The sequence below is a fragment of the Pyrgilauda ruficollis genome, unplaced genomic scaffold (genome assembly GCF_017590135.1).
Source record: "Pyrgilauda ruficollis isolate IOZ18807 unplaced genomic scaffold, ASM1759013v1 scaffold10, whole genome shotgun sequence".
In the NCBI taxonomy this organism is placed as follows: Eukaryota; Metazoa; Chordata; class Aves; order Passeriformes; family Passeridae; genus Pyrgilauda; species Pyrgilauda ruficollis.
The window spans coordinates 15,487,166-15,511,123 of NW_024508101.1; the positions used below are offsets into that span (position 1 = coordinate 15,487,166).

General features: G+C 40.3%; 1 protein-coding gene across 1 annotated transcript; it reads right to left on the reverse strand.

Annotated features, from left to right (window-relative positions):
* Window positions 1-10,360: 10,360 nt before the first annotated feature.
* RFT1 (RFT1 homolog) lies at window positions 10,361-23,248 on the reverse strand. The gene is made up of 13 exons (XM_041464531.1): window positions 23,053-23,248; window positions 22,867-22,952; window positions 22,276-22,392; window positions 20,599-20,788; window positions 19,937-20,038; window positions 19,050-19,184; window positions 18,066-18,144; window positions 17,747-17,797; window positions 16,881-17,011; window positions 15,892-16,036; window positions 15,448-15,553; window positions 14,197-14,446; window positions 10,361-13,343 (listed from the first exon to the last, which is right to left on the reverse strand). The coding sequence occupies exons 1-13, from the start codon at window positions 23,113-23,115 to the stop codon at window positions 13,179-13,181; spliced, it is 1,620 nt and encodes a 539-aa protein (XP_041320465.1). The 5' UTR covers window positions 23,116-23,248; the 3' UTR covers window positions 10,361-13,178.
* Window positions 23,249-23,958: the final 710 nt, after the last annotated feature.

A 23,958-nucleotide genomic window follows, 5' to 3' on the forward strand; every position in this document is an offset into this window, starting at 1 on the left:
CAAGTTGAGTATGTTTAACTATTTTCACCACCTGTTTTCAGGTCCCTGGGCAATAAAACAAGACAAAACAACAGCTACCCCCATGTCCCCCTAACACAAGGCAACAGTCTGGTTTTCTTGCAATTTTGCCCTTCACCACCCCTGCTTGCCTTCTCACTCAATATCTTTCTATACCTGCTGACTGTCAATGTGGCTTTTCAAATAAAGGAAACAAACTCTCATCTAGTTCACAGATTCTCTGAAAACAGTAAAAAGTTTGTAGTTAAATTTGAAGCTAAGGAATTTCTTTGTTCTCCAATACCCATAGACAAAGAAGCCAAAGTATTAATTCAGTTCAACAGCTCTTGAGTAGTTGTGATATAGCAATAGCCCTGGTTTATGAAAGTCACACCCTGAGAAAGAAAGAAGCCCAGGAAAAACCAAACACTTACCAGGAGAGATACTTTTCATGTTAACTGCCCAAGTCATCAAATCAAAGTTCAGAAGAAATATTTTGTGTTGACAGCTTGAATTGAATGCTCAGCCATATACTCCATTCTCCTCTACACATATAAATAGGAAGCACAGGGGAAGTGCAATTGTGCAAAACAAGTTTTTTTAAGCATACAGAAAGTGTCAGGATGATAAACCACATAAGCACAGAATTAAATCAAAGTTAATGGCCACTAGCTGGTATTTAACTTACTTTCATTTCTCTTTTCTTTTCATTTTTCCACCTAGCCTGCTCAGCTAATAAAATTGCCATTATAAGGGAGAAGCAAAGGCACGATTCAATGCTACATCAATTATTATGACTTTATTGTGACATACTGGCATTCAGCAGATCCCAGAAGGCTATACTGATGCCTTGGATGCAATTAATTTTTGATTGATCTAACTCACTCTAATACTGCATGTAAAATGTTCATAGACATTTGAATAATTCTATTATATGTAGGAGATTGCTGCACAGAGATCATTTGAAATTAATTGGCGAGTTATTTTAGTAAATGTAAAACACCATTCTAGTCCTATTGTGGTAACAGTTATGTAATTGCTTTACAAAGTAAACTAATGAAATAAATGAACTCTGACTAATATGTGGCATAACAGGGCTGGAAAAGTGAAATGACAGTGTAGATATCCTATCTACCTCTCCAGGGCTGGGGCTGGTAAGTCAACCTTTCCATTACAGAAGTGAATGAGAGGAGAATGACCTCATAAAAAGGGTTTTGTCTCGCTGGCTGCAGGTGAACTTAGGGGGGGCTACTTCTAAGAGCAGCTAGAAGATGATTACTCAATACATAGAGTGTTTGCAAAACCTGAGGATAAAGAAACCTTCATTATCCCAAGGGGTTGCCACAGTTTGTTTTGTGTGTGTGTGATGGGTTTTTCGCAGGGCTGTGTAACACTATCTGCTACACACAGAAAGTGAATTTCACATTTGAAGCTGCTGGCTATCTCCCAGTTAAATCACAAACATCCAGTTCACAGAGAAGCTTTGAAATCCACAACTGAGACTTTCACACGAGCCAGATAATGGAAGGATTGAGGAGGTGGCTTTTAGCAAGAAGGGTAAGAGTCTGAATCTCTGCAAGTCAGGACCTGGAGAAAGCAACTTCAAAGGTAAAGCAAAAACCAGGCACGAGAGAGGTTTTGCAGGCACGGGGGAAAGGTGCTCATTCCTGGGAGCTGCCTGCAGCTGCAGTCTCTGACTGCCCCCTGAAACACTGCACCCATACTTCCAATCACTCCTCCAAAGCAGAGAAATACAGCACTGGGATACTTCAGTAGGGTCAGTAGCTCAGAGAGCCACAGGTGCCAATGCAGCCATTGTAAAACATTAACTCTTAACTCTGGAAGTTGCTTCCAAGGAGGTCACAGCACATTCTGCCCTCAGAAAATGTTCATTAGAAATTACAAATTGAAATTATTAGTAAAAATAGAGAAATGACAACATGAAGTGGACAAAAAATTATTAATATTTATGTACCTTAAATTGTTTTTGTCACTGACACACAAAGGCCATCACCCCAAGGAAGAGGTAAAGAAGCTACCCCAGTTACAACCAGCCCAAGGCTGGGATGGAAATCCAAGTCAGTTCAGATTAGCAACAGGGTGAGGAGGATTAACCACAGCTTAGTGCAGGGTGAGATCCCCTAACATCTCATGTGGATTGTGTTAGCTAAAAATGAAACCTAAGAGCAAATGTAAATCGTTACAGGAGTTTAAAAAACCTCACATGCCTCCAGCACACTGCCTGTAAAATCACTGGCAACATTGAAAATGTGGTAAGGAGGGTGAAAAAAGGAAGACGTGGAGGAGATGAGGTGGAAATTCTATCACAAAGAAACAGCTCCACCTTATGTTTGAGCAGCAGGAGCATTTTGTTCAAACTTACCTTCCAAACACACATGTGAGGGGAAATCTAGCTAACACAGCCCATAAAGCAATGGTCAAAAAGGCAACTTAGCAGCATCTTTGCTCTGGAGTTATTTTTTCCACTCCAGTGTTTGCAGTATTACTGGTGGTAATAACTATGCTCTCCACAAAACAGATGTTGTGTCATGACCTCTTTACTTTTCCAGGCTGAATTAAATGCCAGCAGTGAATTTCCTAGTGACAAAACAATGTTATGTTCAGCTGCAGTATTTTTTCATCTAATTCACAGCTGCAAGGGAAGAAAAATCCAAATAGCCAGTCACAACCCTTCATAAACTGTTAAAAGTAATCAGGGAACTAGTTCCAAGTAGTATATCTCAATTCAGGTGACAGAATCCATTTACTATTGGAACATTTTATTTGCTTAACAAATGGTTTTCATCCTTTTTTTCCCAGGCTCTACTTTAGCAACAGATAATTTCTAAAACTTAAGAACTTAAATTCATGCCCCAAATAGGAAGGTATTTTTAAAAGACTTGGGAAGTGCTTTTTATTTGCCGTGATCAGATGAACAAGTTCTTACTTTGAACAATTTTACCTTAAACATTTAAACCCAGAATTAGGTGGTTATGTGACTGATGATGTCTAAACCTTTCATTAAATGCTGCACATGGACTTTGCTCAAATAATACAGGACTGAGCTGAAGGATCAGCTGGAACATGCATGAAAACACAGTTAAACACACAAAAAGTATCTCCTTGGGGTCCCATGGCTGTTACAGCAAAGGAACAAGAAGGAAAACATGGATGGCACCAAAGAGGGGAAAAGGACACACAACTACAGGGGGGTAATTCTTTTTGTTGTTCTTTTTGCCAAGATGGTGCTGTTGGCAATGGTTGGCAGTCAGGGCATCAAAGAACAAGAGTGCACCACCCTGGACTCAGTCAGGGAGGGAGAGGGGAAGGACATGCAAAAAGTATTTCCCTCAGGCAGAAATTAAGAAACCTGAAGCACTTCATAAAAATCAGTCTTGATTTGACAAAAACAATACTGTTCAGCAGATGAACTCCATACAATTTCTCAAGCACTCTTCTAAAAAAGAAGGAAAAAAAAAAAGTTAAGCCACTCCACATGCATTCCCAGGAAGAAGCAAGCACGTTTGATATACAAGCAGTGTGCCTTCTGCCCATCAGGAGCAGCAGGGCACCATTACCTTGGCCGAAGTAAATCACAACCCTTCACCTCATCCTGACTTTTTACAAGTTGTCACAGACATGAAGATCCTGTGCACCTGCCTCAACATCAACAATAAGGAAACAAACCCCAAAACATACAGGTTTACAAATTATTTCAAAGGAAATTTATAAGCTACTTCTGGCATTCCATAAGAAATAGTCCCCAGGAACTGCTACTTTAATAAATATTTATGAGCACTTCAGTACAAACTGGATTCCACTGATGTTTAATGCTTGCTGTGTAGTAACAGAAACGTTTTCTCTGGTCTGTGATCTTCTAACACAGGTACAGATTTGTTTGACACACACACACATATTTACCTGGGTGAATGCGTTTGGCAGTCAGTGCAGGCTGTCATAACCCAAACAACATCAGCACTTTGTGAGGGCAACAAATAGCACAGAAATCAATCAAGGTTTTGAGATGTTGATACAATGATTCCTGTTAGTGGCCAGGTGATTTACTGATAAGTGAGATGTGTAATCAAAACTGTTATTAATTGCAGTGCCAAAGATTAGAGAGGAACTGCATGTAATGACTTGCTCAAATTCTGCATGAGCAGCTTCCACTTATGTTCATGTTTGTGTTTTTATTTTAGACTGCAAGGCTCATTTAACTTTTTTCCTTCACAAAGCTTTTTTTGTAATCAAGGGATGTCTTCAGCTAATATTCCATAGCATTGGCAGTCTTTGTAAATTCATATGTCATCACTGTTGCTTGTCATTTCTAATGACAGAGAAATGCTTGGTTATCATTGAAGAAAAATTACAGTATCATTACTTGTATTATTTTTTAATTTGATAAAGCTATTCACTGAGCAAACCTCCCACCTTTCTCAGGCATTAATTTTATCCAGGTACAAAGTTCTTGCTCTTTTTTTTTTTTTTTTTTTCCAATATTCTAGTCAGCAAAGCTCAAAAAATACTATGATCTGCTTATGTCTGTTCTCCATTTGCTTGATACTCACTTGTTCCACTTTTCCCCTTCAAGAACCAAATAACTTTGTATTTGGTACAAATAATTGTTACAGTAGTGTTCTAATACAGCCAGGAAAGAACAATAACTACCAATAATCATCCTGTTTCCTTGGCACACACTCATCACAGAAGTCTTTGCTCTGAACTATGATAGCTTGTACAGAAAAAATGCCTTTCACAGTTAAGATGTCTGATATTGTGACTACTCTACAAATGCTTCTACCATTTTTTCCTTTATTCTAATGAGAGGTATTCCTTTTACAGTCAGTCTTATAAATAGTAATTGTGTTTATCAACTGAAGTCATGGTTAACATTGAAAATCTTACAGATACATACTTGAGGGGAAGGAGGAAGGGAGGGACAGAGGAAGGGAGCTTTGATTAGCACACACACAAGACTCCTCTAACACTCACCTGTACAATCTTCCTTTTATTTTATCCCTACCCCACTTGGATTGCACTGTTTCATTAGTAATTTTTCTTTCATATACATTAAATTCCATGATTCTCCAAACTCCTTACTAAAGTACTGTCAGTGTTTAGTGTTTTTCTGTTTCAAACCTCTTCCCTTCTGTTTTATTCACCTCTTCTGGAATCTCTCTACGGCTACACACTTGCTTGAAATCAGCATCATCCTCATCACTACGCTGAGCTACTTCTCCTCAAGCCAGTAATGCTGGTAGCATCATCCTGTAAAATAAACCATGAGAACTTAACAATGGGTATTGACTTATTATGCTTTTAATTCACTCTTTCAAGGTTTTATCTGAATCAATTAAAGCACTTCTTCCAATACTGGTCTTTGTATTTTGGTGTATTCTTAATCCTATTATTTATTCCTGATCCAAAGCACCACAAGCTCTTTCTACACTTTCAGCTGGTGGTGCCTTTTCACACAAATGTAGTCCTGCAGTAGTCCTGTAGTCCAGCCCAGTCCCTGGGGTCTGACCCACGTGTCCCCCAATGGTGTTTGCACTTTACCACTCTCTAAGGACACACCTTTCTTGGAAAACAGTGATTTCCCAGAATCTTCCATTACTTTTTCAATGGCTGAAGTTTCCCCTCCTCAAGCAGAAGGGACAGTCCCTTTCTTTAAATTGTTTCTTCGTTTACCCAAATTACTGTATGTCATACACACTTCACTTTATTCAAAGAAAGCAGATCTGGAAATAACCAATATTTACCATTTACCTTTGCTCATTCAAGACTGAGTCCATGCTTAATACATTAGATTTTTTACTATTAAATTATTGTTTAAATACTGAATATTAAGTCATACACATCTAGTTGAAATCCAAACATTGTCAGTGCAAAACTCTTCTAATTTTTCATTTCTGTTCCTGAATTCATTAAACTTAAAATCCACTGTGCTCTCTGCAGGACTCCTGTATGTCCACTCTGAGTTCCTCCAGGTAGCAGTTGTGGTGTCAGGGAAGCACAGTCTGCAGCACAGCCTCACTGCCCTGTAGTCCCTGTGTCCATGCTCCCCAGCAGAGATCAGTGCTCCCACTCACATGGTGGCAGTGGCAGTTTTCCCTCTGTCTGCATCCACCTGCAATTCCTCCCATTTGTCCCACACGGATTAGCAGAAGAGAACTGGTCTAAGCTTGGTACAAAGAAACTTGGGGTGAGATAGGAAATGTCTCTTCTGTGTATTTTGGTATATCCACACCAAACTGATCTGGACTGAACCAACAACCTCCCTTCAGTCCCATGAGCTGAGGTCTCTGGGCTAAATTCTGCACCAGCAAATCCAACCACGCCTTGCTCTTCCTGCAATGCTCTTTTCAAAGACCAGGAGACTCCTCGAGGAAGCTGAATCATCCAATCCACAATTCTGCCTCTAACTACAGCCCTGAAGCTGCTTAAGCTTTTTTCCACTGCCAAGTAACTGCACAGCTGGAGGTTTTATTGTCTAGCCTTTTGTATGTCCTTCATCACATGCACTTCATCACAGATGTTGAACACAGGCTTTCTGCAGCACACACCACTCTGCACTACTTGTCTTCTGTTCTTCCACTTCTGTTCCTGTTCCTTTAACAATTCAACCTCTGCTTTCAAGTCCACCTTTTCTTACCCTACAGAGACTAATTTTCCTTTTCTTAACTGTTATAGATTAAGTCAAATTGGTTGCAGCTCACCTCAAGGCCCATCCTGCAGCAAACTTAACATTGCCTTAGATGTACTGCTCCCCTGACAGATTGCAAATGCCTTTTCAGCCTTTGTCAATGCATCTTCAGCCATGAAAGCTTCCTGCTCCCACACCAGAATATCTTTCAGGTGACCTACAACACTACATTTTCCTCTGGATGGGCGGAAATCCTTTCCTTTTCACTTCACCTGACCTGGTGAGCAGTCAGCACCAGCAGAATACTGAGTACCTTGAATGCCCAGTTACCAAACCTTAACGTTATGTATTTGTTTTCAGTTTCAGCTTTTATTCTGCTTTTCTGCTTCAGTTGTGACTTTCACACCAAAGACTTGGTTCAACTGCACTCCACAATTTTGCAATTCTTCCTCTGAGCTGTTTCATTCAGGCAACTTTGGCCAACTGTAAATAGAATCCACAAGCAGGATATGATGTCTCTGCTCATGGCAAGAGCACTGGACTAGATGATCTTTAAAGGTCCCTCCCAACCCCAACTATTCTGTGGTTCTGTGATACATTCAACTCCAAAAAAATAATTCATGTATTGGTTTGGATGCACAAAACCACTGAAACTTAAGAGAGCTGTGAAGCATAGCACACATCCAGCACTTTGAGCATCTCTACCAACAGATGGTTTGGCAGGGAATCTCTGCAGCTCCCTGAAATGGACCCTCTGGGCTCACGAGCTGCCACCTTCCAACACTGTATTTACAGTCAGGAATGCATACTTGTAGGTGGCTTTCATCCTTAATCCTGGAGCTGCTGCCTCAAGAAAACAATCCTAGTTGTTTCATCCTGCCCAGGGGAGGTTCTGCTCAGCCCTCCTCCAACCTGGCTGTGCTGAGCAGGATTTGAGTGATGCTCCAGCATTCCCCCAGTCTTCATCCTGTGCTTCTTCAGAGCTCTCAGCTGAACATGTGTGAAGCTGCTGTGTAATAAGGTTATCTGAGAGAGAAGAAAAATATGCTAGAACTGATCAGTAGAATTCTGAAGGAACCACAGAAAAAAAAACCCCATGGATTAATACACAGTCTCCACAGGTTAATACAGAGTCAGCCTCAAATGGGAGGACTATTAGTGAGAGTTAATACTGTCACACACTATTGCCTGTATTTTCAATGCATCAATAAACCCTACTTGACCAGCAAAGCTTCATGGGCATACTCTGATTCTTCCAAACAGGTTCTCCTAGTTGCCTAGAGAAGCACTTGAGCAGAGACATGCTTAAAAGTTTTATTTGCAATGACAGAAATGCATTCAGAGAGGGAAGTAGCTCTCAGACTAAAGGCCTCTCCCCAGAGGGACACTCTGTTCCTTGCACATGTACTGTACTCAGCACACTTCCCTTTCCTCATCCCATAACATCTCCTCACCCACACTGAGAGACTGCTAAAAATCATTACACAAATAAGAGAAGGCATATGAGTGCACTTTATGGCACTTGTTCCATAAAATTACTCCCAAAAACCCCTTCCATTAGGAAAACAGTATTGCCAAGTCAAGCATCCAGAACAAAAAAGAAACCACAATTGAATTTTTCTATGCAAGCTTGATTTGCTCCCTCCTCAGTCCATGCTGTCAGGGCTGGCAAACACAACCTTCAGCAAGCTGACCAGCATCTTCCTCAAGCCAGCCCAGGGCAGGGCTCTCGTGATTTTTGCAATGAGACTGGCTAGGCTGACTTTTTACAGAAAAAAGGGACATACCTACAGGAGCTGGTTATGAATGGCTTGCCAAGGTATGAATTAAACAGCAATCAAACAAAAAAAAAAAGAGTTGAAGATACTCTTAAGTGATGACAAGGCACTTTCTCACACACAGTGCATGACTATGCCTCAGCTGCTCTCTGAGACACAGGCACAGCCCTTCAGAACTTTCCTACTCCTCTCTCCCCAGGGGGGCCACAAAGATGCAAGTCTGGAAATTCCTGCATTTGAGAACGTTAAGAGAACATTAAGAGAATGTTAAGACCTTGCAGTCTTCTCCCAAACCCTGTTATGTTGCTCCCTTTCTGGAGCAAAAGTGTATCACAAAGAACAAAGCATGATTCTTGTTTACTGCTAGATTAGAACTACTCATACACCTGATGTGTCTTTAAGGACTGCTATCTCTTGGGGTTTTCTTCTTCTTGACACAGCTTTATTTACTTGTCTTATTAAGTGGGCCACCGATATAAAATACCTGCGCTCTCGGTTACGTTCCTTGCCACTTTCTCAGTTCTGTGGGATGGCACAGAACTTTGGAGAAATTATGCCAAACACATTATCCGTGACTCACAAAACCTTGCCAGCAAACAACACAGAGAGCTCTGCCAGAGGCTCACTTACCACATCTAACCAGGAAGTCTGACAAAGGAAAACCCAGAGCTGTGTTACCTTTCCCCACAGCTCCCAGAAAATCCTGCCTTAGCTGCACGGGGGGCACACACTCATCACATGCCATGAACAGAGCTCACTGCAGGGACGTGCACTGACAGACACCCACTGAAAAGGGGTCACTCCTCCTCCCAGACCCCAGCAAGGCAGTGCATGAACCACAGCTCAGCTCAGAAACTAGAGAGAACACACATCTTTCCGTGGAAGCAATCCAAAGTGAAGCAGAGATAAGCACTTCCTATCAGTTCTCTTTAGATCCCCAGCTGCTCACACTTTTGAGCAGGCCCTGCTGTTTCCAGGGCCCAGCTGTACATCACATGTGCACAGCTTCAAACTTCATTTTCAGCTTATATTGAAAACCAGCTCCATTTCCACAGCACCCTCAGAATGCAGATGAGTTATGCATTTTGTGCTGAACAAAACCATTACAGCTCAGCACATCTCTTGAAACACTGATACAGTTCAAAAAGCCTCATATCCCTCTCTTTGGCATTATCTTTGAAATCAGGTAATTAAACCATAAAACCAAAAAAAGTATGATGTTCAGACAGCAAAAAATATGAAGCCCACAAAAAGAATTTCAAAGTCGACACAGAAGGACTGTTCAGGATCCAAGGAATTACAGGACGGACCTCAAGGCACTCACACAATCCTTCACATGAACTAAGAAGCCAATACCCCTTATGGGTGCTCAGTTGTGGTCAACATTCAAACTTTCATCCATTATCTCTTGTGCCTGCTAAAGCAGATTAACCATTTAGGCAAAGCTTCAAATCCTCATTTCTTTGCCTAAAAAGTGGCTCCCCCTGCCCTAATTAAAAAAAAAAATACTTACGGGACTAGGGAAAAATCAAACAGTTGAACAATTGGTTAATTGGTTAGCTCCCAACAGCAGCATTGCCATTCACAAACTAGTTCAGCTAAAAAATTTCATTAAATATCAGATTTATTCCTGGCCACTGAATCAGTTTTTATCACAATGCATTGTAAAAGCAAACAAAGGAACTTGGCCATTCCAATTCATACAAACAATTTGACAGAAACAAAGAGGGAAACATTTACTATAATGATGCCACATTTCAAAATTACTACAGCACATCTTAACCATGTGTGTGTGCTAGGAAATGGTGTGTATGTCTAGGTTGATCATTGAATTTACACATAAAATATCCTAGAAAATCCAACCAAATTCAAGCATCAGCTGTACCAATGATATAAATAAAACTCCAATAATCATCAAGTGGAAGACAAAAACAAAATATAAAGGAAATAAACTTTATTTAGTGTTGCCTTGAAAGTCATTCATCCAAAAACCAAGAAAAACACACCACAAAGCATGAAATAACCTTTTCCACCAAAGAAAATGTTTCATTCCCCTTTGGCTGAAACTAAAAGATTTCAGAACACTGCAAAACAGCTTCATGACACTTCAGACAGTTGTGCTTTTGACTGATGAACGGGGCTAAAACAAAAGGAAAACATGGTCAAGTTCAATCTCAACTTTGTTCCCGAGTTTGAGACTTCGCTAGTTTAGCAATAAAGCAATTAACAGCTCTGACATTAACGATCCCACTGATAAATAAGAAACCAGCAGTTTCATAGGTCTCTACTTCCTATCTCTCCTTGCAGTTTCCTGCCTCATAAAACATTAAAAATAAAACATCCCACATCACAAACACCAGTCAACCATCACTGAGCTGATGTGTAAATGAAGAATGTGTCCTTAATTTGCTAATGAGCAATCATTAAGTCACCTTCAATGTCTTCCTGATTCATAGAAAATAGCACAAGATGTGAGATCTGCCAATATGAAATAAGACAAATCATATTTCCAATATGAAATAAAACTAAGTGGTATAAAAATGTATGTTGTCTTTAAATTATTTAACATTATATTAAATAATTAATTTATATTAAATAACATTTATGAGACTACACAGGTCATGTCACTGAACAAGATCTCACATCACCCTACCTATGAGATTACAAGCAGCAGAAGTAATATCAGTGTACAGCTGGGGCTGTAAGAGCAGACAAGGCAGAAGGACTTCAAGCTTCAATTTGGTATGAGAAGTTCTTCCATCTACAAAGCACTTAGGTGCAAGGCTGTACAAAATTTATCATTCCAAGGGTTATAAAAATTCACTGTACAGACTGAGATATTACCACAGTAGGATCCCAAAGGCATACAGGAAAAGACAGACCTTAAGTCACAGTCCATAGGTTCAATTGTCTTGATTTTTTTGCACTACTAACAAGGAGAAGCAACTGTTGTAAGCATTGACCATAAAGAAGTTTCAACCCTCTGCAATATTTGAAGCTGTATTTCATAACTAACCCCACAGCAGACAGAAAAGAGGAAAAAGCTGTAGGACCATTCAGAAGAGAAAAATGTAAAAGACAAAAACTACTGAATTCAATCAAGAGAACAGAATAATATAGAGTTTGTTTCATTTTGACAGATTTCAAAACAGTGTAAGAAGAATCATCTGCTTCTACTCCTTCCAGCCAGGCAATGGAGACAACTGCCCTTGGCTGTGCAAGGCCACTACCTTCCCTTCACTGTCACATTTTGGCCTCTCTATGATCATTTTTTAATCACCAAATTCTCATGTAAAGTATCTTTGGCAATGTTTTCCAAGTGGGAATTACCAGAGTTTAGAAAACATTTCTAACTACAAGCTGAAGGCCCTGACACTAGAAAGCATTTCAGCCTGGGCACTGATGGCACCAGAGTGAACTCCACAATGCCACTGCAGTGAGGTTTTTTTCAGCAGTCTGAGGATCTGCAGAGTTGCTACATAATTAAACTAAAAGCTTTCAACTGCACACGTCTGAGCACACATTTCTCATACCCTGACATTTTTTGGTCCATCGAAGAACTGCAAAGGGAACATTGATCATTATAAACCTGCCACTCGTACATGCTGAAACTGCCCCGTTCAGATCTTAGACCAGCAATACAATATGCCATTAGTACACTTAAACCAGCAGCCTTACATGGAATTTTAGAATACTGAAAGTCCAAATTTTCATCAATTCCAAAAAAAAAAAACCAATCCAGAGGTTGAGACTGAACACGTAAAGAAATAAGATATGAGGAAAACATTGGAACAAAAGGAAGTATTTACTACCCAATGAAGACATCTTCAATATGCATAATTCCTTGTAAAAAATCTTATTAAATATATTTAACATTCAATTGTACAGACAAAATAATTTTTATTGAGATAAGTTTGTTCATGCTGGCATTTAAAATCCCAGACAAACCCAAAAACAATGGAATGAAAGCAACAAGTTTTATGAGTAACCTTATGAACTGCACCATTAGTGATTGTACTCAACACCTTCTGCAGACAATGCCCAAAACCTCTTCCAGCTAAGGCTTCAGAGTATTTCTGACAAGTTAATCAATGCCCTCAGACATGAAGGATCTGCTGAATGAAATAATCTCACAGAGCCAGCAGGGACACACACTGTGTATTCCATTAATTTACTTGTAAACGTCAGGATCTTCTGTTGCCCGCTTGGCACTTCAAACAGTGACAGCTCAATCCCCCTGCACCACACTGTGTTCTGCTCCACAACACTCACACTGGTGCTGGTCCTTGCTCTAGGGTTCTCCTCAGCTTCTGGGTATTTTTATGGCATTCATTGTTGTGGTTGGTTTTGGGGGTTTTTCCCCTGAGCATCTCCCCAGTTAAGCAGCACCCATGCCAAATAAGAGCCTTCTAAACCACATCAGGCCTTCCCACACTGCCCAGTGGCAGGAAGGGGAGCTCTCTACATGCAGTCTGTCAACCAGGTTATGTGAGGGGGTGCAGCTTAGATCTTCAGAGGCTGTTTGAAGAAAAGCTTAGACAAGAATGATGCATAAAGAGAAAATTATTCACCTCTCTTTTGCTGTACTGACCAGTTCAGAAGACAAAATAATATTCATGTGGCAGTTGTCAACATTGCCACTCCCTTATCAATGCTTCCAAACACATGTGGAAACCTTTTTTCCATGCAGATCTTATGGCAAAAACCACAGCCCTTTACTGCAAGCACATACAAGAACTGTTCTGCACAGGAGCAGGTCATGTTCCTTTCTTCAGATAGCGGGAGAGGAACTGGCTCCTGACAAAGTGGATGAGCTTGGTCTCTGTGCAGAACATCGTAACCAGGGTTGCTGCAAGGCACAGGGCACCCGTGCTGATGTGGATCAGCCTGGCCATCCAGCCCTTGTCACAGCAGAACAACACCTACAACAAAGAAAGCAAGGCACTGCAGTAAAACCAGCCAGCACAAAGTGCATTTACTGTCACAACAAGAAATAAGGTCCAACACCTCAGTCCAACACACCAACATCACCATGAAGCCAAGCGTGGTTGTGCACATGCACCGACCCTACAAAAAATCATCTTCAGGAGTCAAAACATTTGCCTTCTTAAGTTCAGCAAAAAATAACCATTCAATAGATATCTTGCAAATGAGGAAGCTGCTGTTATCTGGCATGCAGAAATGTGTTAACTGAGATGACACAAAACTCTTCTTTTGCTATCAGACAAGTCTGCTACTGTACAGCAACATATTTTCTAACCAAACTGGAAATCTCCCACTCCAAAATATAAAATTCTCCTTTCTCAGGCATAATGGATTTTCAAGCTGTCAAATTTTTGTACACTGAAAAGCTCCAATCCCCTTAACAATCAGCCTGCACAATTACCATCTTGTACTGAATAAACGTGTTAAATGTGCTCTTAGCAATTTTTCATTTTCTTCTAGTTTCAGTTATTACTTGCTTTTATTACAGAATTTTTTATGCCAGTTTCTTAATGCCACTGCAAAATTTCCATTGTAAATAACTAACAACATGGGTTAACTACACACAGCAGAAATGTGTTAAATTTTACTTTACTTGCCAGATCCACCTTGTACAGGTGGCAGAAAACATTGATACAAAGAATCTCTTAACAATATAGCCTGCCTTTCTGTACTGCAGATTTCCCAGCCGACCCTCAAAAGCCTGTTTTCCTAATGGCACTCCCCTTTTTGTGGACACAAAAGTCACCTGACAGCAGCATGGTCAGTGAGAGCAGAGAGGAAGGAGCTCACCTCTGAGAAAGCAGTGACCACAGCACTGAGGATGTAAACCAGCAGCAGAGCTGGTGAGGGCAGCAGGCCTGTGAGGGGTCTGTGGGTGCTTTCTCTGAAGTAGTGATGGATGTAGTGGGTGCTGTGAGCTATTCTGATGCCCATGTTGAAGCAGTTGGCAAGGATAAAGCCCACACTGCCATACCAGTGGGTCAGGAAATAAGAGATGCACAGAAATATGAAAGACAAGGCCAGCATAACAAAGTTGTACCTAGGGAAAAAAAAACAAAAAGAGGAAATAATTCCACAATGCGTGCAGATCCAGCATTCATTTACTAATGATCTTTTATTTTCTAACATCAGTAACATAATTTCTCTTACCATCTTCTAGCGAAAATAAATTTGAGAAATGAGAGGATAAAAAAAAATAATTTGAAAGAATAGAAAATACATCAACCAAATTAAACCAAGAACTACATTATGTGAACGAAATTCTATTACACTAATCAGTTGTGCACTCATTGCAGAAAACCAAATTTAATAACAATTATTAGTAATGTAAAAACTTGTGCATTTTTTGCTATTTTATGTTAGCACTATATTAAAGAAAATGAATGCTCAAGAACAAATCAACACTTTATTTCATTTCTGTTACAAACAGTGACTTGGAAAAGTAGTACACATTTTAAAGGGGTTGTGAAAGCAGCCCTTGCAAAGTCAAAAAAGCTCCTACTTTGATTGTGGAAAATAGACCTCACTGAAATTAATTTGAAAGGGCCACATCAGGGACAGCCTAGACACAGAACGAGGAAATAATCCAGGCTGGAAGGGCTCTCAGGAGGTCACCTAGTCCAACCTCCTACACAGTAGTAAAGCACTGGATTCACACCCACAGCTTGGATCATTCCTAAGTGTATGCCCAGTACCTGTACATGAAAAATGTTAACAGTTGCAAATTTTCAATGAGTCAAATGATTGTCTTAAAAAGTGTAACTTTCTGTGCCGAAAACACAGATTTAAATTATTTTATCAGTTAGTGATGTGCCTAAAGCTAAATTAACAATCTTTATTTCTTAGTTTCTGACTCTTTTTACCCAAACTTTTCAACTTCTGCTAAAGCTTTTACATCTGAATCTAAATGCACACAGCCTAGCAAGGAGTTGCTTTTCTGTGGGGCAGGATATTACTTGTGCCAATTTCAAAGGCACCAATTCCTTTTTAAGGTCAGCACAAATAAATTCACAAGAACATTTTGGAGACACTGTTTCCTACCTGTCCACTTCTTCTTTGCACATTAAGGCAGATGTAAAACATTCTGTTACTCCATTGACAGCAAGAAACAGGACATACAACGAGTAACACCGGAGGAGATTTGGACCTAAAAAACACATTAAAAAGACAAATAGTTAATGATTTCTTTTATCAAACCACTTAGGTTTTACAGGCAGTGATAGTAAGAGATAGAACTTGTAATGTTAATACTAACAATGGAAATTTAAGTTCATTTGAACAAGTTTCCTGTCTAGATATCTTGTCAAGAACACAAATAAGCAAGGCGAAGGATTCTGATGAGCAAAATCACAGATTTCAATAGCAGTTTCACAGGAAAAATCCTGCTGATTTATAAAAGATTCATAATAGCTGTAGGATTTTGGTTTTTTGTTTTTTTTTTTCCTAAAGAGTGGTGGGTTTTTTGCCAGGTCTATAAATCTTTACCTGTTCCAGAACTGAGCATTGAGCCTCCATAAATATCCAGAGCCAGCTGAGAATAGGCATAGCCAAAAACAGTGATGGTGAAGCCAATCAGGAGCACAAGTTTCAGCAGCAACTCCAATACATTTGCAGCCATAGCAACATCATCCTGAAAAAAACACAGCAAATCACACGAACCAAAATCAATGTAATAATAGCCACTCTGGTGCAGAAATGCTCCTTCAGAGAAACAAATCAGTTTGCATCCAGTAAAAAGGTGTGAAATGTATCCTTTGTTATTGAATTATCCACACACATGCTCTTAACTTGCTAACACTTTTTACAGATTTATTATTCCACCATTTTTTTCAGTTCTACATATCAGATAGGTTTTATATCAAATACACACACAGACACCTCCCTTAGCCCACCACAGACCTGAAGCACAGGATTTAGTTGTGTGCTGATGTGCAATTAGCAGAACTGCTACAGGCTGACCCTCATGAGTGACCAAGAATATCACTCTGTGGAAAAAAGCACTTATACATTAATCCTCCTCATATAACTCACACACACAAGAAAAATCCAATTCTTTTCTTCCCAAAGCTGCACTCTTCAGAAACATTATTTAACAGCTATTGATACGTTTAAGTAAATAAAGTACTTCCAGATAGCATTTATTCAATAGATTTCATTATTTAAATAATGGCTTACTACATCTGGAAATACACAGTAGAGTAGGCTTTCCATCACACTGTTTGGAGCAGCTGAGGTTACCTTTATTGATGCAAGGCAGCACTATGCCACTGCATATTATGATTTCTATTTCATTAGCATTTTACCTATTCTCTTTTCTTTTTGGTCCAGTCTGACTCAACATTTTTATTCTCCTCTTTTCAATTTTAACAGCCTCAATACTCAAACACACATTTCTGTCCATCACACTTCTGTGATGAAACTTATCTGTAACAAAAATCAAGCATTTGACATGTAATTAATCCAAATAAACATACCTGCTTTTGATCCTTTACAGTCTTCCCTCTTTCCAACACTTTAGCAAAAAATACGTAAAAGCTCTCCTCAACAGGCAAAAAGATAAACCTGGCCACCAGCGAACCAAGGTTATTCACAATATCATAGACACCTTAAAAAAAAAAGGCAATCCCAGAGTTTTAGACATATTTTAATTTCAAGTCTTTAATAACAAGAAGAATTCTGATTTAACACCTCAAAAAAAAGAGAAAACAGGTGGTACTTAGTGCAACAATGAAGCAGTATTCTCTAAAAATTCTGACAGTCAAGCAACCACAGCTTAAAGACATATTTTAATTTCAAGTCTTTAATAACAAGAAGAATTCTGATTTAACACCTCAAAAAAAAGAGAAAACAAGTGGTATTTAGTGCAACAATGAAGCAATATTCTCTAAAAACTCTGACAGTCAAGCAACCACAGCTTAAAACTGCAAGGTTTGCTCATGGCAAAGGTAAGACAAAAGCACCAACTAGACAGAAATTAATCTAGAACAGCACCAAACCACATTTAAAATTCTTGCTGTAGAAGTTATATATATCTTGCTGATAAAGTTCACTGACTAAGAAAAGGAATGTAAGGATTTTCTGACACAGGAGAAGAGAAAGATATACATCTAATGAACGTCAATGGCAGGGGGGCCGGAACTATATAATCTTGAAGGTCATTTCCAAACCAGGCTGTTCTATAATTCAATTCATTAATAGTTCCCTGAAATGCAGCTCAAAGGCTTTGAAACATTCTCAGACTTTCAAGCTATCTTCAAACACTTTAAGTCATTTTCAGAACCACATGAAGAGCAGTGACTAAGAAAACTCTGTCACCATTTCACAATACCATCACACTTACCCTGATCTCCAAAATTTAACACGTTCAAAAAAGTCATCACATATCGTTCACCTGTAAGTTCAAAATAAAGAACTTCAGAATAAGCCCCTAAATCTTTCCCAATACTTGTTCAGGCAATTCCAATACTAAGCATTCAAGAGACAAAGTCAAATGGGACAGCACCTAGTTCTGAAAACCTTCAGAAACTCTACTCAGGTTGGCAACCACGCGCCTCATCTTCCCCCACCCAAGCTTTCTGAAGCTTTAAGTCAATTTTGTAAATAGTTTTCTATTTACAAAACTGAGCCCTCTTCCCTCACACTTCTATGTCAAGCCTCACCCTCTGTTAAAATCTGTTTCAAGAAGGATTGTTTGAAGAAACTCCAAGTCAAGCGTGCTTCCTTCCAGTTCACAAAGGTCTGCAAAAAAAAAAACCTGAAATGTAACACATGTGATTGACATTACAGTAGCAATAGAAAACAGCAAGGCAGTGCAACACTGCAGGGTAGCTCTAACTGCGGTGGTGAGGAAACCCACAATGCCACAGTCATTAACCACTGCTGAATTCAAGCACCAACATCACTGCTCTGGCAAAAACTGATCCCCTTGTTGAAAAGTGCTGTTGCTGCAGACAAAGTACCCATAAGAGCATTCTAGAGAAAATACTAATCAAGATTAGAGTTAGGAAAAAAATATCCAAGGTGTTTAACATGCCAGTACAATTTCCACCCTCACTGGAGGTATTGTTTACTGCTCTTCAAACAGTCCTTATAAGACTTGCAACCAAGAACCACCTTTATATTTCCAATCTGTAAATCTTATCCAGAATGTTGCCTTCCTCAATGAGTCTTTTCATTTCTTGCTTTGCTTCATTTTTGTATGAGAGATATTTGAGTGTCTCTAGGATACTGTGGAACATCACGGCTATTTTGTGCAGAGATCAAAGTACCAAAAACTCCACTGTTATATGGCTCTGGTTTGTTTTCTGCCTCAGATCCAGTGATAGCTGGTCATTCCCCTGCACAGTGCAGATGGTCTATCTCCAGTTAATGTCTACTAAGATTTTGCGCAAACCAAGTCAGCAACAACAAACCCTCAACCACAAAGAGTTCAAGATTCATTATGTTTTTCTGACAAGAATTTTACTAATACAAACTTCAAACACAATTTCTATGCAATATTTTTTACTTAATCTATCATATCTTCTGTAGTGCAAAAATAACCCCAAAACCACTCAATTAACTCCCCAGTCTAAAAGCAACATTCAAAGTGCCCTCATGTGAGATTTCAAGAAGAAAATCAAGAAACAAATTGCACAACTTACCTCATCTTCCACAAAGCTAGGTAATAGAGCTTTCACTCTAGCAACTGGAAATGACTTCTTTGTGGCTTCAGGAGATCCCAAAAACATCACAAAATAAATTACATAGCACATTACCAGAACACTGGCATATAAAAGCTGGGAAGATCAGGAGGGAGAGAAGAAAAACAGTGAAATAAAATTAACTTAGAAACGTGGAATTATATACTAGGTGAAAATACAGTGAGAATAAAATGTAAGTAGTTTTTATGCCTACCAAATATTAAACTAGGTAAGGATTTGAACAGTTCTTAAGAATGTTGTTGATCTTTTGATCTTTTTTTAACCTGTAGCTTATCACAGACCTTTGCTAATTTTCCTGTTTTATTCAGAATTTATGGAACATTGAAGGTCCAATTATAAAGCAATTACTCAATCAAAAATCAAGCTGACAGAGGAGCTACTGCCTACATCTTCACTTGATAGAACATTTCCAATTTCCATCAATTATAAGTGATCTACAACAGCCAGGGCAAAAACTGAAGGAAAAAAATTACCCCTCCTTCACTGTCGTCAAGAAAAAGTTTTAACCTGAATTAATTGCACTTGATTAGCACCTTCTGATAAGGTAATGCAGGTTGGCGGTACAGGCTGATAAAGTTCTGTGTGATTAGAATAACATAACCTTATTTGCAAGACGTGCCTTCACAGATGGAAGGTGTTTCCTTCTACCTCCCTTTAACTCAACGTCAAAGCACCAAGTCAATAATGAGCATCAGGAAAATACCAAATACAAATTCTAAATCTTAAACCTCCCAGCAGCTTTTTCTCTCAGCTCCCCAAAGTTCTTCAGCAGGCTAAATGTTAAAGGAAAATTAAAATTCAGCTGAGAGAGAACAAAGGGAACTTACCTGAGCCAAGGAAAAAATGTAAAGGCCCCACTGAGGATAAAGGATTACTAAAGTAACTGTCAAAATGCATTTTGACACTACTGAAAGGCTTTCAGCAATTACCTTTAAGAAACACAAAACAGAGAAGGGTTATTTTCTGGCAACCTAACCACATACACAAGCTTAAAATTTATATGTTTAATGCACAGAATTGATGTAGGAATGTAAGATTTTCAAAGCCAGTATGACTTTATGGCAGTTTCTTTCTGCTGAGCTGGCCAACTTAGATTGTCATTTCTGTGTAAGTTTTCAATTCTAGCATTTCTAGTTCCTCCATTACAAATTTTCCCAGTCCTTTGTACAGGACATAAGGGAGAAAATTTTGCTTGAGACTATGATAGTCTCAATACTTCATGTAGAATTATGGAAGCAGTGTGTCTCTCCCTCCAACCAAAACCTATGTTTCAGGATTTAAGGATCTTGAAGGTAATAATGTTTAAATAAACCAACTTGCTTGCTTTAATGGGTACCAATTCCTGGGTATGTTACAAGCCAGGCCATGCAGTGCTAAACAGTACACACAGGGGTTTTATATGCTTGAATATACAAAGATCTAAGTCAGTAACCTGTTCTTTTCAGCCAAGATTCCCCCCACATGCACACACCCCATGGACTTTACTAACCTTAAGTCTCACAAACAAATGAGCTTGTGCTAAAACCCAGAATGGCTCTCCCAGGAGTTCAATAATGGCAGAAAGACCAAATGCCACTACACCAGCCTGATAGTGAGGAACCACAGAAGGGTCGGGTACTTCAAGCAAGTGTAGCCAGACTAAGCCCAAGATAAGAGACCAAAAGACACCAAGAGGGACTCTAAAAAGTTAACATAAAAACTAATTAATGGAAATGTCCCTTCAATGGAAATAAAAAAAAAAAAAACCCCAAAAAAAAAAAAAAAAAAAGAAGAAAATTAGATTACAATATCACATATGGCCACAATGATTACACAAAAAAAGTCCCTGAGAAATTAATTCCCGTTGTTACCATATTACCATACCAAGAATGAATATTTTCCTTTGTAATAAACACCCTTAAGGCACTCTGCAAGACACAGGAAAACATTTTCCTGAGTTGTCCATTTTCTACTCCAGACCCACAAGGTCAAATATCTGCATTTTTGTGCCTCAGGACCAAACAATTTTGATCCCACATCAGCCTGCACATCCTGTTCTGCTGATACTGCTTCAGAAACACAGAGCTTCTAGTAGAGTCCATCAAGTTTTGCATCATTGGTGTAAGATATCTTAGATCCTCACACTATCAGACCCCTAAGATATTTGACATCAAGCTCCTAAGATATTTCAGATGCTTCACCAAAGTTAACCTTCATTTGAAGTTATGCTTCTCTACAAGAAAAAGTTTAAAACAAAAAAAGATGCACACAGTCAATGTCATCTCTGTCATTTAATGCTCGCTTGAAAGGCTGTCACACAGCAGAAAGTTGACTGCAGTACAGCTTAGAGAACAGAAACAACACACTTTAAATATTAGTATTAGACCTCTCCCTGACAGGGACAATCCCTCTGCTTTATACCTGGATGCAGATGACCACACATAACCCCCATTCCTGGGCCAGATCCAGTTAACAGCTGGGCAGTTCCAGGGAAAGTCAGGTGCCCCAGTGGGAGAATACTATTTTATCACGCAGGGGTAGTTTTCAACTGTATCAGGCAGGTATATTTACTTCCCAGCCCAGCTGGGGCTACACAGCAGCTAGAGCTGACAGAGAGAGCAGAGAGAATCAAGAACCAGAACAAGCCATAAAATCCACTTTATCCTTATCACACTGCAGTGTGTGATTGGCTTGTTGCAGCGCCCTGTGGACTTTAAGCTGTTCTGCTATAAACAGCACCACAGCTGAAAGAGCCAACCCTACTTCCTCCTTGTTGTTTAATTCCAACACTTTCTTTCACCTTTTCACATCTCTGCTACCCAAACACATTTATGTTGCAGGTTCACAAGTGCACATCAGGTAATAAAATCACAAAACTGAGCAGGAAGAGGAAGAAAACACATAGGGCTAGATATTTGTGCAACAGGGATTTCCTTCAACAGCTATGGCATAAATGAAACTCAAGCAACAGAAGAAATGGCAATGGACTTCCTCATGTGCTCCAACAAGAAATCAAGTCCACAAATGCTAAAGCACCAGAATTGAGCAGCTTCCTACATCAGTCCAGGATCAGAAACATAACTGAGGCTTCTGAAATAATTACCTCAGTAAATAAACACTTCCTCTCATTCTGTGAGCTCCCAGACAAAAACAAGAAATTCTAAGTAAACTTTTAAAGGTATCTTACGTCAGCCACAAGAGATTAATTGTTTTGGTCCAGTTTCTCTTGGCACTCCCACTCAAACAAGCTCTGCGAAATGCCTCCCTGGCAAGGAAGACAACTGTTGAGTACAGCAGAGTCAGCCTAAAGGCGGTGAAAAGGACCAAAAAAAAAAAGAGAGAGAGAGAAAATTATTTCTTTTCTACACACAAGTGCCTGGCAGACAAATTCCTACAGGCGTGCAAACATGGTTATATGAGCTAAAATTATCACAATCTCCTAAAAACGGAGAGAAAGTAAATTTGTGTGATGATTCAAATGGCAAGAATACATGCTGCAAACCAAACATGATGATACAGAGTATATCCTATAGGAAAAGCACATTGTATCTAGTTTTTCCTCCGCAGACTGATGGTTTAAACACAAAAACCAGGCCAATGCTACCGGTGTTTTTGGCCAAAACAGACCGGGGGAGGCATGAAATGACCTAGCACTGAGACATGGCGAAGAACAGACTGCACAGCATTAATCACAGCATCGCCAGTGACAGGGCACAGAGCAGCACGGAGCACAAGCTCTGCCCCACAGCCCTCACGGATGCCCTCTGAGTTCCCTCACCTGACATTGACCACGCCGATGAGCTCCCGGGAGAGGTAGCGGAGGGTGAAGGCGTTCAGCCCGAAGGTGACCACCCGGAACAGCACCTGTGAAAGAAGCCGCACGGGAAGCACCTGCGGCGCCCCGCCGAGCAGCAGCAGCAGCAAGAGGAGGAGGAGGAGGAAGGAGGAAGGGGCGGCCCCGCACCTGCAGCAGGGCGCTGGACGAGGCCAGCCGTGCGGTCTGGCCCAGCACGTCCTGCGCCGCCATCGCCCCGCTCCCGCCGCCAGGAAGTGGCGCGGCCGCCGTCGCGCCGGATCCCGTCAGCGGGGCGGTACCGCCGGGCCCGGCCCTGAGGGGATACAGCGGTACCGCCCGGCCCGGCCCGGCTCTGAGGGATCACAGCGGCACCGCCCCAGCCCAGCCCTGAGGGGACAGGCGGCACCGCTCCGCACAGGGCACGGAGGGTGGCGCCTGCGACTAAGGGCGAATGGCCAAGAAGTTCAGCCCGCCAAAACTGAGGCGCAGTGCCACAGCCCTGGTTCCTCCGAAGCCAGCCCAGGATTGCAGCCTGGCTCACGGGAGGAGACGCGGGGTAGATGGGGTAACATTCAACAAGCGCTGTTTTCCAAAGATTGTTGGAAAAGTTTCCGAGTTCCACCAATCCCTTTCTAAACTGAGGGCAAACCCACCAGGTCTCCCTAACCTAAAGAGAAACACAACAAGAACGTAGGGAAAACATTGGGTGCAGGAAGGGGAAAGGATCTTCATTCTGTGGAGGAAAAAAAAGAAAAACAAAAACACAACACACACACAAAAAAAAAAAAAAAAAAAAAAAAAAAAAAAAAAAAAAAAACAAAAAAAAAAAAAAAAAAAGGGATGGTGACTCCACCACCCCCCGAGCAGCCTGTTCCAGTGCGGTTTTGTTGAAGACATTTTTCCTAATATCCAATCTAAACCTCCCCTGGCACAACTTGAGGCTGTTTGTTCTCATCTTATTGCTGGTTACTTCGGAGGAGAGACCAGCACCCACCTGGCTGGAAAAGCCTCCTTTCAGACAGGTGCGTGATAAGGTCTCCCTTGAGCCTCCTCTTCTCCAAGCAGTTATCAGCT

Coding starts and splice junctions, on each gene's coding strand:
- RFT1 (XM_041464531.1), bottom strand. CDS start 23,115: ATGGCGGCGCAGGACGTGCTGGGCCAGACCGCACGGCTGGCCTCGTCC. Junction 22,393..22,866: donor ATCGGCGTGGTCAATGTCAG/GTGAGGGAACTC, acceptor CACCGCCTTTAG/GCTGACTCTGCTGTACTCAA. Junction 20,789..22,275: donor ATTAATCTCTTGTGGCTGAC/GTAAGATACCTT, acceptor TTAACTTTTTAG/AGTCCCTCTTGGTGTCTTTT.